Below are 17,575 nucleotides of genomic sequence, written 5' to 3'. Positions count from 1 at the left end.
GAATCCTTATTTTGGAAGGCCACAATTTGCAACAGGGGTGGCATTATTATCTGAGTCAGGAAAGGCCCAAAAAACATAAATATTTTATTGGCCACTTCATCTGAAAGGTTTTGATGACTATTTGGGATCAAATAAGAAATAAATATTACCTGATGACTCTGATTTGGCTTTCCCCTCTAGAGGCAATGATATACCCGACCCTTTATAATAGAAATAAACCATTAATTTACCAAGTTCTGTTGGATCCTTTAGGCAAAGTAAAACCTCGAAATACGCTGGTGGAATTAGGCTATGAGTTAGATTGGTGGACATACAATCAGATCCAATCCAGGACAGCTCAGGACAAAAACAAGGGAGGAATCTATAATTCCCCACAAGAACTTGATAAGATCTTGTTGGGGAAGGATGAGAAGGTATTATCCAAACTATATCAATTCGTCTTAATGGATTGGATTGGAGAGGAGGTTATTAAGGACTCAATGATTGCCTGGGGGAGAAATTTGGGACATTCGATTGAGCTTGAAAAATGGGAAGAAATTTGGGGGGAAACCCTAAAACTAACAATGTCGGTTTCCTATAAGGAAAATACATATAAAATGCTGTATAGATGGCACCTCCCTCCAGCTAGATTATTGAAAATGTTCCCGGGAACCTCCCCGGTTTGTTGGAAATGCAACGCCGCTATGAGAACTTATTTTCATATCTGGTGGACCTGTCCCCAAGCAAGAGAATATTGGGCCAGAATTCAAAAATGGATTTTAGAAATCATAGGATGTAGGATAAAATTGAACCCAGAAATGTTTTTACTAGGCATGAAAGCAGAGAATTTAAACAAATCTAATTGGTATCTCATTCTCCACATCATAATTGCAGCCAGGATCTCGTTTGTGCAAGAATGGAAATCCAAAAATACCCCATCGGAGGCTACATTAACCGCAAAGATCAGAGGCAGACAAGCTTACCGGACTTTTGCAAGATAGACAAGAATCGGGGCTATATATGAGTTGGGACCGGTGGTATGCTTGGCTGCAAAAAAGAAATCTGAAGAAGAATGTAAAATAATAATCTTAGTGTGACTGTGGGTAAATATTTATAGGAATATTGAATGGCAGTTGAGAATTCTTTCTTCTGGATAATCTTTTCTTTTTTTGATGATTTGGTTTAATGGAGGTTTGTACTATTTCTAGGCGAAAATTGATGCTTTAAAACTCTATATGCAGTGGTAGGATTCTGCCGGTTCTAGGGGGTTCGGCCGAACCCTTTGTTAAATTGCTGGCTCGACCCGCCCCTTGCCCCGCCCCTCCGCACTACTATTTATTGCCAATAAATGGGGCGGGCGAGCCAGCAATTTAACAAACGGTTCAGTGTTTTTTTGTAATTTATTGGCCCCGCAGCACACCGAACCGTTTATTAAATTGCTGGCTTGCCCGCCCCTCGCCCTGCCCCTGCCTTGCGCCACAAATATACCGAGGTGTTTTTTTTTGCTCTCCTTTGCAGACACCAGATCAGCCCCCTGCAAGAGAATGAGAGAGAGAGAGTGGGGGAGAGAGAGAGAAAGAGAAAGGGGGGGAGAGAAAGAGAATGAGAGCAAGGGGGAGAGAAAGAGAAAGGGGGAGAGAGAAAGAGTGGGGGAGAAAGAGAAGGGGGAGAGAAAGAGAATGAGAGAGAGAGGGGGGGAGAGAGGGAGAGAAAGGGGGAGAGAGAATGAGAGAGAGAGTGGGGGAGAGAGGGAGAGAAAGGGGGGAGAGAAAGAATGAGAGGGAAAGAGTGGGAGAGAGAGGGGGAGAGAGAGAGAAAGAGGGGGAGAGAGAAAGAGAATGAGAGGGAAAGAGTGGGAGAGAAAGGGGGAGAGAGAGAAAGGGGGGAGAGAGAGAAAGGGGGGAGAGAGAAAGAGGGGGGAGAGTGCCTGAAGGACCCTATCCCGTCACTGGGAGTCCAGGTGCTTCAGCAAGCGACGCGCTGGATTCATATTAGTGGTCCGCGAAATTTAAAATTATGAACTTGGTGGTCCCTGAGGTCCAAAACATTGGGGACCCCTGCTCTGGAGGATTTAAGTAGCTTAATTGTGCTTGCTTGCCAATACCAGAATTACAGAGTTGGAAGGGACCTTTGGAGGTCTTCTAGTCCAGAGATCTCCAACCTTGGCAATTTTCTCTGCCTGGGCCTGATGCTTCCTGAGAGGCAGGCGGTCTCTCCGAATGGGACCCCCTCCCCAAAAGGCTGGCCCCAAAGCCCTAGCTCAGAGGTCTTCAAACTTGGCAGCTTTAAGACTTGTGGACTTCAACTCCCAGAATTCTCTAGCCAGCATAGCTGGCTGGGGAATTCTGGGAGTTGAAGTCTGCCAGGCTTAAAGTTGCCAAGGTTGGAGATCTCTGGACTAGAAGATAAATGATGACCGGTCAAAAGTGCGAGGACCTGTCAGAAATCACTTTTTTCAGCCCTCTGAGTAGTCCCTATGTGCATAGGGACTACTCAGAGGGCTGAAAAAGTTATTTTTGACCGGTCCTCGCACTTTTGACCAGTCCTTGAACTTACAACTGTCCTCACATTTTACGTTTTGCGCCCTATCTTGTCACCGTGGTGAAGAGAAGTAGTGGTGAAATGATTGACACGGTTGTTAAGAATGCCGCAATGAGTATAAATGTGAGGATGGTCATAAGTGCGAGGACCAGTCAAAAGTGCGAGGATCAGTCAGAAATGACTTTTTTCAGCCCTCTGAGTAGTCCCTATGCACATAGGCACGCCCACCCGGTCATATGATCAGCTAGCCACGCCTACCCAGTCACATGACCAGCTAGCCACACCCACCCAGTCACATGACCACCAAGCCACACCCCAACTAAGCCACGCCCACAGAACCGGTTGTTAAAAAAATTGAATCCCACCACTGTCTATATGTATTATATTACTCTCTGCAATTCTATCCATATTGCTATATTTTTTTTCTGTAATTTTTAATAATTTTCAATAAAAATTTGATTTAAAAAATTCAGGTTTAAGACCTAAAAAAAAAAAAAGAAAGAGAATAGCTTGACCTCCTCTTTTTTGTAGAAGATATTGGAACACTGCTATCATGTCTCCCCTAGTTCTTTTTTTCATCAAACTAGACATACCCAATTCCAGCAACCGCTCTTTATAAGTTTTAGCTTGCTAACCTCCAACCTAGTGTCCTAACCACACAAGTTCCTTGACTTTATTATTAACTATTATCATTAATTTGATTGATATTGTTCTCCTGTTTATCGAAGGAAGGTGACTAGACCAAGTCGCCAGATGTTGTTACAATAGCAATGCAGCTAGACTTCAATTAGTGTGGATAATGAATCCAATGGAGTAGTTGCATTACTTGAATTTGCACTCTTTGAAATTATGAGTATATGTAAAATATGGCAGCAGGTTCTGCCTATGTGGAAATAAACAAGGAAACGTTTGAAACATAAGCTTTTACACGTTTATTAACAAAATATTAGAGTACAGGAGAAGCGGAATGTACTGCACTTATAATTCAATGTTATTGTTAACAAAGTCACAGAGTAACTTTAGAATGCAAAATAAAAAACAAAAAAATTGTAGTATAGAGGTATCAGGCATTCTGATATCTCATCCTAATTTAGAGCTGCTATGACCACATTTGTGCTGCTCAATCACATCAAATTTTTGCTGTAATAATAGTCCTCTAATAATGGTCCTTTGTGTGTGTGTGTGTGTGTGTTCTTGTAGTGTTTTTATTTGAAGGAATCTTTTGTCCATTGTGCACACAGGAAGATAAGCAACTGAAGAATGAAGCAGCAGCCTCTAAAACCCCATAGCAAGACAGTAATATCAACTGCACATGCCTTCAATTCAATTCTAGCTTTCAATTATCTGAGTTTTGGGTTGCATTAAATGCAAACTGGTACCATTGTACCGTTCACACCAAATCAAATACAGGTAGTCCTCAACTTACAATCACAATTGGGCCCAAAATTTATGTTGCTAAGTGAGGAATTTGTTAAGTGAATCGCTGCTGTTGCTAAATTATTGACACGGTTGTTAAGTGAATCTGATTTTCCCATTGACTTTGCTTGCCAGAAGGTTGCAAAAGGAGATCACATGACCCCGGGACATTGCAACCGTCATAAATGTGAGTCAGTGGTCAAGCATCCAAGTGTAAATCACGTGACCATGGGGATGCTGCAATGGTCGTAAGTATGAAAAATGGTCATCAGTCACTTTTTTTCAGTGCCGTTGTAACTTTGAACCGTCACTAAGCGAACTGTTGTAAATTGAAGACTACCTGTATTGGGTTACATGAACTTATATTAATCATAACATAGCTGTACTTTAAAGTCATGTTGCTCTCAAGATAAGTTGGATTACTATCACATCTCATACTATCTCATACTATCTCTATGAGGTAGGGTAGGATATATTCCAACGCCTAGTAGTAGGGTATAAAATACAGGCAGGAACAGCAAATACTGAATGGCACAACCAAGTAGCTGGCACTGTGTAGAGAAACCTCTGCCTAGAATATGTCTTAGAAGTGATGGCTAATCTTTGGGTCTTCGCGTGTGCCGGCACCCATAATGCAATGCGTGCACAATGCCCCCCCCCCATGGCCCACAGCCCTTGCAACATCCCATACTCCCCCACCCTCCCATGCACATGTGCAACCTCCCGCACCCCATTTTGAGCCTAGCAGGGCTTCCTGCAGCCTCCTGGGACCAAAAACGGGCCACGGTTGGCGCCTTCCATCCTCCCCGCTCTCTGCCCTTTGTATGTGTATGTAAGCCGCACCCCCCGGCACATGCGCATTCATCCCGCCCACATGCATCCATGGCAGAGACCCGAAAATCAGCTGGCCAGTAGGAGGTGTGCGCATAGGCAGAGTGGAGCAGAGCTGGGGAGAAGGCACATTTACCCGCAGAGAGGGTTCACGTGCCCAGAGAGAGGGCTGTGCATGCCACCTGTGGCACCTGTTCCATAGGTTCACCATCACGGGGCTAGACTGACCTATGTATGGAATTATGGGGTCCTACAAAAGCTACCTCATCTGAACAATTTCAGCCCCCCTTTTTAAGAAGCATATTGGGAACTGACAAGAACATGTCAACAACCCCTGTGGTCAAACAGAACCAGTTATCTACTTCGTACAGAGTCAATCAATAATTAAGCGTAATTATGTCATCTGCCATATCATAAGAGACTCTGTATAGGTCTGTGATGGTGGCATGCATAGCCATATCGGTGGGCACATGAGCCCACCATGTGGCCAGCTGATTTTGGGGCCTTCTGGGGCCACCACAAGTAGGGAAACGGGCTGTTTCCTGCCTCCGGAGGGCCTCGGGGGGGCATTTTTCTCTCCCCCCAGCCTCCAGACCCTTTCTAGGAATCTGGGGAGGGCGAAAAAGGCCTTCCCCACCCCCCAGAGGCCCTCCCGAGGCCACAAATGGCCCATTTGCCAACTTCTGGTGGGACTGGAAACCCATTGTTTGCTCTCCCCAGGCTCCAGAGGCTTTCTAGGAGTTTTGGGAGGGCGAAAATAGCCTTACTCACCGACTCGAGGCCAGAAGTTGGCAAATGGGCCATTTTCTGCCTCCAGATGGCCTCCGGTGGGGGGATGGGATGGCCATTTTCACCCTCCCCAGACTCCTAGAAAGGCTCTGGAGCCTGGGGAGAGAAAAAATGGAGCCACAGGGCCATTGCGTGCCAGGAGTGGGAGGAATGGGGGGATCGTGCACACATGTATGGGGCGGGGCGCATAGAATTATGGGTGTTGGCACACGCACACACAACACCCCCCCACGCTCCCCACGCTCCTGGCACGCGATGGCAAAAAGGTTAGTGTAAGGTCCGGCTATACGCTTAAGCTCTCAGTGAACCAAAAAGAAAGACTTAAACGGAGGCTTGAATAAGAATCAACATTTAATCTTTGATCAGACAAAAGGCTGGGTAAAACCATTCCATACATACAAAGAGATATGTATATGGGAGGGTTCACATCTTCAGAGAAGATGTAACCACATTTTATACCTTTAAAGCATCAGTTAGATCCCCAATTCTGGCCCCTTAATTTATGTTTGTGTATTCTTTGTTGCCCTGCAAAGGAATCTAAACTTCCAATTAGTCTTATCTTTGTTTACTTAATTGGCCACTTAGCGCCTGGCTCCTGAAGACCAGATCTTACCCAGATCAGACATAAATTAGGATTGAGATGTAAATTACCCCTTTGTTGATGGCTGGAGTTCCAACAGATACGTACCATGTTTTTAGGTGGCACAGAAAGAGATTGATATGAGCAGGTCAAATGGCAGGGACATACGTTTGACAAATACCAGATACATTTCAGAGGCCTAATGACAATATGTTTGCAACAGGAGATACAAATAGAAAGGAATAATATATGTGATACAAAAGCACAATATATATGTTACAGGAACCTAATGATGACAGAATAACAAGCTTTTACTAAATCTAGTATATCAGTATTTTATATTCTATATTATTGTTTCCCTACATTAGCCATTATTGCCCCAGCCATCAATAATATTGATTGTGTTCTGTTTGATTATTAATTCTATGCACTCTGAGGCTTTGACATTAACATCTCTATTTGAAAGAACTGCACATGGAGTCCTGAATGTCAGGCTGACCTACTTCCTCCTGGGCTTTAAGGTACACAGCGTAAAGAGAAGGGCTAAGTTTATAGAGCAGGACGTTCAGCTAAGAACATGTTATATCAAACAGAACCAGGCAACAGGTAATGTAATTATCGGAATCAGTTCTTTTTATTTACCATTTATGTATTTCCTTATTGTATTTTCTTTTACACATCTTATTTTGTAATTAAATCACACACTTTTACCTTTATTTTATTTTTTATTTGATATTGCTGTGGAGACTAATCAATTAATCAATTACATTAAGAGTACATTAATTAATTACATTAAGAAATACATTAAGATCGAAATACCCAGAATCAACCAGGGACAAGCCAAATGGGAGGTAATAGATACAGATAGGCATCAGCAATAAGGACAGCAAATTTTATACCAATATAGTTCCACTACTAACTAAAGGCAATAGAGAAAGGGCCTTAGCCATATGAGGAAATCTCATGCTGGGACTTGGCAAATTGTATATTTAAAAAAGTGTATATAGGAACTAGCTGGACAATGTCAAAACTTTGATGCATCTGGCCTCATTTGTGGAATCAAAATACAAAAGATAGTAAGAATTTCAGAGAGATGTACTGTTAACAGTTTTCTGCAGTTTCTATTATATTTAATAATAGCTTAGAATTTAAGGTTGCTTTGTTCTATGATCTCTGCAAAGTTGAGAATTAAACATTAAACATTACAAAGTTACATAAAGACCCTTCTTGGGAGGTCATCTCTGATTCAAACATTTGAAGGCACGTATCACACATTATTTTCCTCCCCTGAGCTGGAAATAGGCTCAGGATCCTCCTGCATATCCCAGCAGAACCTGAAGGGCAGCTTTTCCATCCTCTCCTTAAAGACACGGTCAAATCTTTCACTCTGGGCAACAGTCATGTGGTTCTTCCAGTCTCCAACAATGCCTGGAAAGCAGTAGTTAAAAAAATGTCAACAGTATTTCTGTTCAATTAAACTAGAGGCTATTTGTGTCATCCTATCACCAAAATGGATAGAACTCTGAATGAACTCTGGCTCACGACTCGGCTGAAGATCTGGTGGCTGCCTGGGATAGGACGGCCGCCGGTGCTCTGGACAGAGTCGTGCCTTTGCGGCCTCTGACCCGACGCCGAACCTGCCCGGCCCCTTGGTTTTCCGAGGAGCTGAGGGAGATGAAGCGCCGGAAAAATTGCCTAGAGAGCGGTTGGAGGGCTAGTCGCTCTGAATCCGACCAAACACTAGTTAGGTCTCATATTAAGACCTATCTAGTGGCGATAAAAGCAGCAAAGCGTAATCACTTTTCCGCTCTTATTGCATCGGCAGATAACCACCCAGCCGCCTTGTTTAGGGTGACTCGCTCCCTCCTACATCAGGGAGCACGGGAAGACCCCTTGCAAGGGCAGGCTGAGGATTTTGCACAGTATCTGCACGATAAAATCGCTCAGATTCGGGAAGGCTTGGACTCTGACTGGGTAGATCCTGGCGGGGTGACTGAGGCTGGTCTTGAGAATGTTACCTGGGATGAGTTCGAACCTGTGACTCCTGAGGACGTGGACAGGATCTTGGGGAGGTTAAATGCAACCACATGTTTATTGGACCCGTGCCCCTCCTGGCTGGTACTGGCCACCCGGGAGGTAACACGAGGCTGGCTCCAGAGGATTATAAATGCTTCTCTGAGAGAGGGTTTCTTGCCTCCCGCCTTGAAAGACCTTCCGTAAAGCCCTGAAGACGTTTTTATTCCATCAAGCCGGCCTAGCCTAAATGGTTTTTTAATTGGGATTTTAAATTTATGGATTTGGGGGTTTTAAATTGGGTAGCTTGTGATTTAATTCTTTTTTAATTATCTTAACTTTTGTATTTGTATGTTTTTTAATTTTGGCTGAGTCCCTTCTGGAAGAAGGGCAGTATACAAATTAAATTAATAAATAAATAAGTAAATAAAAATGAATGGGTGTCCATGTAGGAATGCAAGTATGTTTGTGTGTATCTGTATGTACAGACACACACACACAAAATCTCTCTCTCCCTCTCTCTCTCTCTCTCTCTCTCTCTCAGGGGTGGGTTCTAAATTTTTTTACTACCGGTTCTGTGGGCGTGGCTTATTTTGTGGGCATGGCTTGTGGGGCAATGTGACTGGGTGGGCGTGGCCGACTTTTTTTTTTAACTTTTAAAAGCATTTTTTTTACAACCTTAAGAGGTTGCAGAAAAAAATGTTTTTAGAAGCCTCTGGTGATCAGGCAAGTCAGCTGGGATCCCCAGAGGCTTTTAAAGGCATTTTTTCCCTACAACTTCTTCGGCTGAAGAAGTTGCAGAAAAAAATGCAAAAAATATCCATAGATACACTCACAAGACATTTAATCGTCCGCCCTTCTTTCATCCACCCTCTGCGTACCCAGCACCCTATTACAGCTGCCCCCTCTGGGTCCCAGCCAGGCAGCCAGCAAAGCCTCTCCCGCCGATTCCTCCTCCTCCTGCTGCTGCTGCTCTGATGGGGAAGCCCTGCTGAGGGGAAAGCGAGCTACTCTAGCCTGCCCATCCGTTCCTTCTCCTTCATCCTCTCGGTTCATCCGGCTCCATTAAAGCAGCGCTGGAGATGCCAGCCTGGCTTTTATCTGGTGCCCCGAGTTTGCACACTGAAAGGAGGCTCACTCAGCCCCTGGTGGGCGTCAAATGAAAACCCCAGCTGGCCTCCCCTCCCAAGCTCCGTAGCCGCAAAGACTGAGGTGCTTGTCTGGGGCTGGCGGTGGCGCCTGCGGAAGCCAAGGGGTGTCAAGGCATTGAGGCGAACCCCCATATCTATGCCCCCCCAAGGCACTCTTTCTGTCAGCTGCCCTTCTCCCGCCCTTAACAACCCCCTGAAGAGAAGCTCAGTGCGTCTTCCTCAGTTCTGACGGAGGGAGCGGGATGGGAAGTCCCTGCGCCTTGCGAGGCGGAGCAGTCCCTGGTTTTAGGAAGAAGAAAGGCGCTAAGTAGGGTCAGGGATAGGCACGTCCTCGGCTCCTCCATGGACACTTTTGTCATCCAATCAGGCTTCCTTCCTTCCATCCCTCACCCAGGGATCCGCCGGGCCCCGTGCCTCCTATGCCGGCTAAGCGAAGCTAAAGATAGCCCAAGCATCTGGAGGGAGGGAGGGAGGGAAGCCCTGGCTTGCTGCTCCTGCTGCTGCCACCCCCTTGCCCCCAGCAAGAGTGATTCTCATGCTGCTGCTTCTCCGGCAGCACCAGGACCAACTGCGGGGCAGAGAGGGCAGGGCAGGCTGTGGTGGCAGGCAGTTCTCGCCGGGAAACAGACAGGCTGCTTCTGGAGCAGCCAGGAGAAGGAGAAACTGCCAGCGGGGAGGCGAGCTGCCCCAGGAGGACCGGAGAAGAGCACAGCTTCTCACTCATGGAGATCTACTGGTGGGGAAATGGGTGTGGTAAGAGGTGTGCTGGCCAGGAAGCAGTTATGCTCCCTGGCCGGAGAGGGTTGCACAAACTTTTGCTGGAGTGAACGTGCAACCGTCTCCTGCAAGGGAGCATGACTGCTTCCTGGCTTGTGCATTTCTGACCGCTTTCTGCAACCACTTCCCCGCTGGTGGATCTCCATTAGTGAGGAGATGCACTCTCCTCCAGTCCTCCTGGGGCAGCTTGCCTCCCCGCTGGCAGCTTCTCCTTCTCCAGGAGCAGCCTGTCTGTTACCTGGCGAGAATGGCCTGCCACCAAAGCCTTTCCTCGCCCTCTCTGCCCCGGCAGTTGCTCCTGGTGCTCCTCTTGCTGGGGGAAAGGGGGTGGCGGATGCAGGAGCAGCAGGCCAGGGCCCCCCTCTCTCCCTCCCTCCAGAGGCCTGGGGCTATGCCAGAAGTCTGCTCGGGCGGGGAGAGAAGGAAGCCGCGGATGGCCCATCCTTGCCACACCACCCCCTCACCCTTGGCGGCAGCGGTTCTCACAAAGTGACTTTTAGTTGAAGGTGGCAATCCTGGCATATTCATAAGCATACCCCTAGAATATACATTTCTATGGATTTACCTTTACGAAGAAAGACCCCTTTGCTAGAATCTGCTAAGGTAGGATTCACAAATGCATAGTTTGTTCTAGAATCCGCTTTCATGCTATCAAATGTAGCTTTATCCACTACATCATCCACCTCCTTTTCAGTTAGTTCTCTTCCAAGGAAGTGGCATATTTTCAGTACAGAACTTCTCAGATCCTGCAATTTGATACAGCTTTATATTAGTTCATCCATAACAAGGGAGAAAAGAAGGAAAATGTTGCTGATAAATCATTTGTAGTTTTATTTTTTTTTAAATGAACCGTATTCATTAAACACAGAAATCCATCCTTAGAACTGCTGCTATGGGTTTCCAAGAGACAAGTTGTTGAAAAACCTTTTTGGATCTTAATATTTTGATGATTCAGACTCTTACATCCTTAGCAATCTTGGCTGCAACAGAAGCTGTTCAGTTCTCCAACCAAGCTAAATAAATGCTTTGGTCTCTCTTGAAAATGCACTTGAGTTGAGTCAACTTTCTTTGAAGCAAAAGAGGAGAACATTATTTATTTTATTTTACTTTATTTTATTGATTAAATTCATATCTTGCCCATGTCACCAAGTGCTCAGAAAAATGCCTTTTATTAATCTTTTTGATACCAAGATGACCACATTCTAGTTTCATGGATTCTTCTCCTTCCTGTTGAAGAGGGGGCTCTTATGCTTCTTCAGAGACCTCACCATTCCTCCAGGAGTTCACCAAAATAACCAAGGTTCAGTGGTCACCTCTACTACTCCTTGCTGGAATAAGGTATTCTACACATTCCTCCCTTTCTAAAGCTTCCTATGCTTGACGGTTGTTCATATTGCATTACACATTTACACATCTTACCTTTTTCATTTCTTCATAAGATAGGAAGAGAATATTGAAATCACCCTTATGAGTGTACCAGCCTTCTACATGGTCAAGCCATAAACTACTGGGCACTGATAGGAGAGAAATGAATTTGGCATAAATATGAGTGCAATCTTCAAAGTCACTTGGTTTAATTGTTTAGCTGGGCACTGCAATGTTCCTGCTAACAATCCGTCTCAGGGATACATTCTGAATGCTTGAATTTCTTCCATTTATTCTTATGACCAGATGGGCCTACGGATTAAAGCTCAGTTGATGGGCCACCTTAATAATGCTGAATGCGGAGAGGACAGAGAAGGAATGGGAGCCGTAACTAATGTGATTACATACTCTCACTTGTTAAGGGGAAAGTTTTGTCAAGATGCTGCTCTATTGTTTTGTTTCTTTTGCTTTTCTTTATTTGGATCTTTGGGCAATATGAATTAATGTTTTATACATTTGCAAATATCAGACTTACTCCCATTAACTCTCTTCTGTGTCCAACCCTTAAATGCTCCCCATGTGTTTTATGTGTTAATTTTTTAGTTTTCTTATATTTTTTTTAAAAAATAAGGATAACTCTCTATTTTTTCATTGCATTGCAGAGACTGCATTGCAGTCTCCTGACTAATATAACAATGACAATAATAATGGCAACAATAATAATACTAACCCCTGATTTTAAATCCAATGATTTATTTCCCTCAATTATTCCATATATTAAATGGCTCCTCGTATTTCTTCTCTCTCTTCCTTAATAAGCTGCATTCTCTTGCCATTCCCATCCACTTTTGCATCATGAGTTATTTAAGGAATCCTGCATTCTTCTCCACTCATCCATCCCATTATAAACGGTTTGCATATAGTTTATGGAAATAATTGAATGAGGATTGAAAATAACTATTCTTATCTTATTTTAAGGAGGGGAGGTGGATTGTTTGCCGCTTGCAGGAAGTGGATTGAATTCATATCTCTTGTCCAAAAGAAAAACTAACTTGATTGTGATTAGGTTCTTACTTTTGCCAGCCAAAAATGTCTCCAAGTAAGCATCAAACTCTTCTGTTGTTTCCATCATGGTTAGAATTTTGTAAAAATGATAGCTAGAAACAAAGACATCCTTTGGATTTCTAAACACATAAATAATCTGTAGGAAGAAGAACGTATCTAGTCAAAAATGATCCTCAGAGACTCCAGTTAGAGTGAATATAGCAGGAAAAAAGTGGGATTGGTTGAAAAACCTTGAGGCTTGGTGGACCTTAGGGGACTTTCTGGAGGGCAGAACTCCATTTGTACTTTATTTCACAAGATGCTAACTTCCCATAGATAAAAATATATCTACAATCTCTCTCTCTCCTCCCTCCCTCCCTCCCTCCCTCTCCCTCTCCACCTTTCCCTCTCTCCTCCCTCTCCCCTCTCTCTCATCTATCTATCTATCTATATCTATCTGTCTGTCTGTCTGTCTGTCTGTCTGTCTGTCTATTACAGTTGTCTAGCTGTACATCTTACATGGTGACTTTGGGTGACTTTTAATTATTTATTAATTAAATAAAATGCATAAAAACCCTGTGGTGAAATTCAATTCTTTTTACTACTGGTTCTGTGGGTATGGCTTGGTGAGCGTGGCATGGGAAGGATACTGCAAAATCTCCATTCCCATCCTACTCTGGGACCAGCCAGAGGTGGTTTTTTGCCGGTTCTCCGAACTCCTCAAAATTTCCACTACCGGTTTTCCAGAACCTGTCGGAATCTGCTGAATTTCACCCCTGATAAAAACCATTAAGAATTTAAATTTAAATTTAAAAAGAAGACAAAAAACAAAGAAACCCAGAATGGAAGCAAAGCATACAGGGAGTACCTCAATTAACATCAATTAACTCTCATATGATCACTTTATTATAGAACCTCAAAGCTCATTAGCAAAACCATTTGGAGGATCTTCCAGAAGGCCAGCAAGGTTGGAACCAGCCTCACTTTAGAGGGAATAGGGCAGGGGCTATGGCAAAAAAGGGTCTGCCTAGGTCATCCCTAAAACTCCCCAGCTGAGGGCACTTTTAGATATTTGGATTAAGACCAAGAGAAGTAACTATATAGACATCCCCAGTTGGATATCAGCAGTAGAAATGCTCAAACATCCTAATCTTCTCAAAACGGGAGGGACTATTACATATAAAGAATTATTAAACGTGAAAGGGGAATTAAAATCAAGGAAGAAGTTAAGGGAAGAAGGAATTGAATTAGAATGGTGGATATACCTACAAATACAATCCAAATTTACAAAGGATAAAAAAGAGTGGGATATAAAATTAGAATCAAAGCTATTATAGTCCTCCATCCAGGAGGGCATAAGAGACTGAGAGTAGCAATTGTAAAAAGGATTTTATGGCTAAAGGTAGGATTCCTCAACTTGGCATCCTCCAGATACGTTAAGATAGAAACTGACTATGCCGCACAAAAAGTTCCAATCCATCTGGAAGTGTCATTTTGGAAAAAGTAACATGAAGGATTAAATATCTCTGTATGGATCTTCAGTTTGGTTACATTTGGGCCAAGCATGAGATTCTGGGGTCCCTGTTTTATTTGAGTTATTTTTACTCAGCCTGCAAATCACCAAACACAATGGAACAATGTAACATCTCTTCATTTGCATTTATTTCTCAATAAAACATTCAGATGCAGAGGTAAAAAAAAAAAAGAAGAAGAAGACAGACAGCTCCCCATTCCACCCCGCAAGTTACCAAAATATGTCCTACCTTTGCTCTTTTATTTCGTAATCCTTTGGGTGCCAAATAGTGGGGCAGATGGGTACAAATGACACGAGGTGATGGGCGACTAGGTAAATCTACATAATAAACATTATACTCTAGCCATGGTGCCCTGTCAATCAGGGTAATATTTTCAGTTCCATCTCGATGACCTTCATAAAGAATCAAGCTCACAATGTTCTGAGTCCATACGGTGCCTGTAAACAAGAAATAATTAAATTCATTCATTCATAACTTCAGAACCATTGAAACATATCTTTCAAAGTTCTTGGATCAGCGGCGAAATACCTGAGGACTGGAAAAGAGCTGGTGTGGCCGTATCTTCCAAAAAGGAAGAAAAGAAAAACTGATTCAGGAAATTTGAGACCAATCAGCCTGACATCAATACTTGGGAAGATCTTGGAGAAGATAATCAAGCAACAAATCTGTGAACAACCTAGAAGCAAATAGGGTTATAACCAGAAGCCAACATGGCTTCATTGAAAACAGATCATGCCAAATAAATCTTATTTCATTTTCAACAAAGTGACCAAATTAGTATATGAGCGAAATGCTATGAACATAGTGTACTTAGATTTCAATAAAGCATTTTAAAAACTCGATCACAACCTACTTCTTGGCAAGCTAATAAAATGTGGGATAGATAGCACTACAACTAGGTGGGTTTATAACTGACTGACAAACTGTACTTAATATGTAGTCTTCAACGGAACTACATCCACATGGAGGGAAGTACTGTTCAATATCTTCATAAATGATATAGATGATTTTCCAAAGCACAAAGGACATCATAGAGAATGGATTTAAGGAGATTATGGAAACAATGGAAAATACTCTACAATCAGAGGTGGGTTTCAGCAGGTTCTGACCAGTTCTGGAGTACTGGTAGTGGAAATTTTGAGTAGTTCGGAGAACCGGTAGTAAAAATTCTGACTGGCCCCACCCCCATCTATTCTCTGCCTCCTGAGTCCCAGCTGATCGGGAGGAAATGGGGACTTTGCAGTAACTTTCCCGTGGATTGGGGAGAGAATGGAGATTTTACAGTATCCTTCTCCTGGAGTGGGGTGGGAATGGAGATTTTACAGTATCCTTCCCCTACCATGCTCACCAAGCCATGCCACACCCACCACACCCATAGAACCAGGAGTAAAAATGTTTGAAACTCACCACTGTATACATGGGATGATAAATAAAGATGAAGATGCCCAGAAAAGGGAGGAGCTAGCAGAGGAAGAGATTGAACCAAAGAACCAGTGAACAAAAGAAGAAGACAAGTAGGAGATAATAATAAAAATAACAGTGATTGCTGAATTAAATCAGGGAGGAAATACTTTAAGAGAGTTGAAAAGTGAATTGGAGAAAGGGAGATAGGGGCCTGGGCAGATATTTTGGAAGCTAGGCAATGGAAGAGGGTAAAGATTGGAGAAATACTTAGACTGAATAGCCAAGAAGTAGATGCAAACAGTGATCAAGATCCAAGAGAGGAATATGGGAGGCAAGTCAAAAAAAGCATAGCAAAGTATTGAAGCGGACAAGAGACTATGGATAGAAAGGAAAGTATTTCTCTTTTTTGTTGTTGTTCTGATTTGCTTTTCTTCTTTCTCTCCCTTCTTTTTTAGAATGGTGGCATGGTTAGAAGTTAGGTAGGATAGAAAGAAAACATCATTTAATAAAAGGGTGATAAGTTAGAATAGAGATAGAAATAAGAGAAAGGGGGAAGATTAGTGTATACATTTTTACATAATAAAATATTAATAAAATAATATATAAATAAATATAATATAAAATAAAATAAATATTAATATTAATGAAATATGTATTATTATTAGAAATATATAAGTTGGTTGAATGTAAAAACTATTATCAATTTTACCAGTTCCATTTGTATTAGAATGCATGACACCCAGGTGCCACACTGTTCATGCATTGATATGTATATGTAAAATAAAATATAAAGCTCGAAAGAAAACAAAAAAAAAAAGATCCAAAAAGATCTTGACAGATTTAAATACCGGGCCTTATCTAACAAAATGAAATTCAACAGAGGTAAAAGTAAAATATTTCACTTAGGCAAGAAAAACCAACTGCATAAGTACAGACTAGGTGAAACGTGGCTTAATCTCAGTAACAATGAAAGGGATCTTGGAGTCATATTGGACAATAATTTAAATATGAGTCAACAATGTGTGGCAACAGCAAAATACCAATGCGATCCTAGGCTGCATTAACAGAAGGATAGAATCAAGATCAAGTGAAGTTGTAGTGCCACCGCTTTATAAAGCCTTAATAAAACCACACTTGGAATACTGTATCCAGTTCTGGTCACCACAATATAAAAAAGATTGAGAGTTGAGTTGAGACTCTGTAAAGAGTGTAGAGAAGAATGACAAACATGATTAGGGGGCTGTAGGCTAAAGCATAAAACATTTACCTGATTTAGGATATGTGATTATAAATGTATCATCATCTCGGATTTCAAAACTTTCCAGTGAATCTATTTTTTCAGGTGAGGACACCACTGGTACAAAATAACATCCTTTGTGTAGATATAGGTCCTTCCCTGATGGCTCCATTGCCTCACCTGTTGATATAATAGAGAAATTGAAAATAGTTCCTGTATTAATAGTCAATTAATTCTTTCAAAATCCTGATTCTTGGCAACATGAAGAAAAACACATTCAATTATTTTATCTAATTATTTAGTTAATTAGTGTCATGAGCTCGAAGGTTTCCATTGCAAAGAGTAAATTTGCTACTCTTCTTGCCATCTAAAAGTTCTATGGAGAAGAGAAATTTTGAATCACAGTACTAAGAACATACTAGTTGCAATTCTTTTCTTACCTTACTTTGAGTACAACGTACTCTTATATAATGTCTGGCAGTCAGTCACATCATGCCTAAAGGCGAACTTTATTTACATTACTTTTTCAATGTTTTTCTATTCCTGTTCCTCAAATATTTACTGTGTGCCAGCACGAGAGTACTGGCACACAGTGCTTTCATGCATACATGGTGTTCGTGCATGTGCATTGCACGTGTGAAAACCACACACATGCGCAGATGGTGAGATTGTGCATGTAGCACATGGAGGAGCTGCACAAAGGGAGGAGCCACATGTTAGCACAGATAACACATGCACATGCAAAGCGCATGAAGCACCTGTTTGGTACTTGGTGAGTAAAAGGTTCGCCACCACTGGTCTACGTCTAAGAGGCCCATCTGGGGATGACCATGGGATATAGAAAATTTCCGGGAATTGTATGTGAGCTCCATTTAGTGGTTGGATAGCCCCTCCTGCAAGCTCTCACAAGAGG

The 17,575-nt window shown here is 42.6% G+C and overlaps 1 protein-coding gene across 1 annotated transcript; it reads right to left on the bottom strand.

Annotated features, from left to right (window-relative positions):
- Positions 1-6,972: 6,972 nt before the first annotated feature.
- On the bottom strand, positions 6,973-16,834 carry LOC139308863 (amine sulfotransferase-like). The gene is made up of 6 exons (XM_070932792.1): positions 16,693-16,834; positions 14,250-14,458; positions 12,517-12,643; positions 11,497-11,591; positions 10,643-10,823; positions 6,973-7,564 (listed from the first exon to the last, which is right to left on the bottom strand). Exons 1-6 carry the CDS (start codon positions 16,832-16,834, stop codon positions 7,404-7,406), a joined length of 915 nt encoding a protein of 304 aa, XP_070788893.1. The 3' UTR covers positions 6,973-7,403.
- Between the last annotated feature and the right edge of the window lie 741 nt (positions 16,835-17,575).

Source organism: Pituophis catenifer, unplaced genomic scaffold (assembly GCF_029215685.1).
Source record: "Pituophis catenifer annectens isolate HBS135680 unplaced genomic scaffold, rPitCat1.0.hap2 SCAF_1, whole genome shotgun sequence".
Classification (NCBI taxonomy): Eukaryota; Metazoa; Chordata; class Lepidosauria; order Squamata; family Colubridae; genus Pituophis; species Pituophis catenifer.
This window is presented reverse-complemented; position numbering and strand designations above follow the sequence as displayed.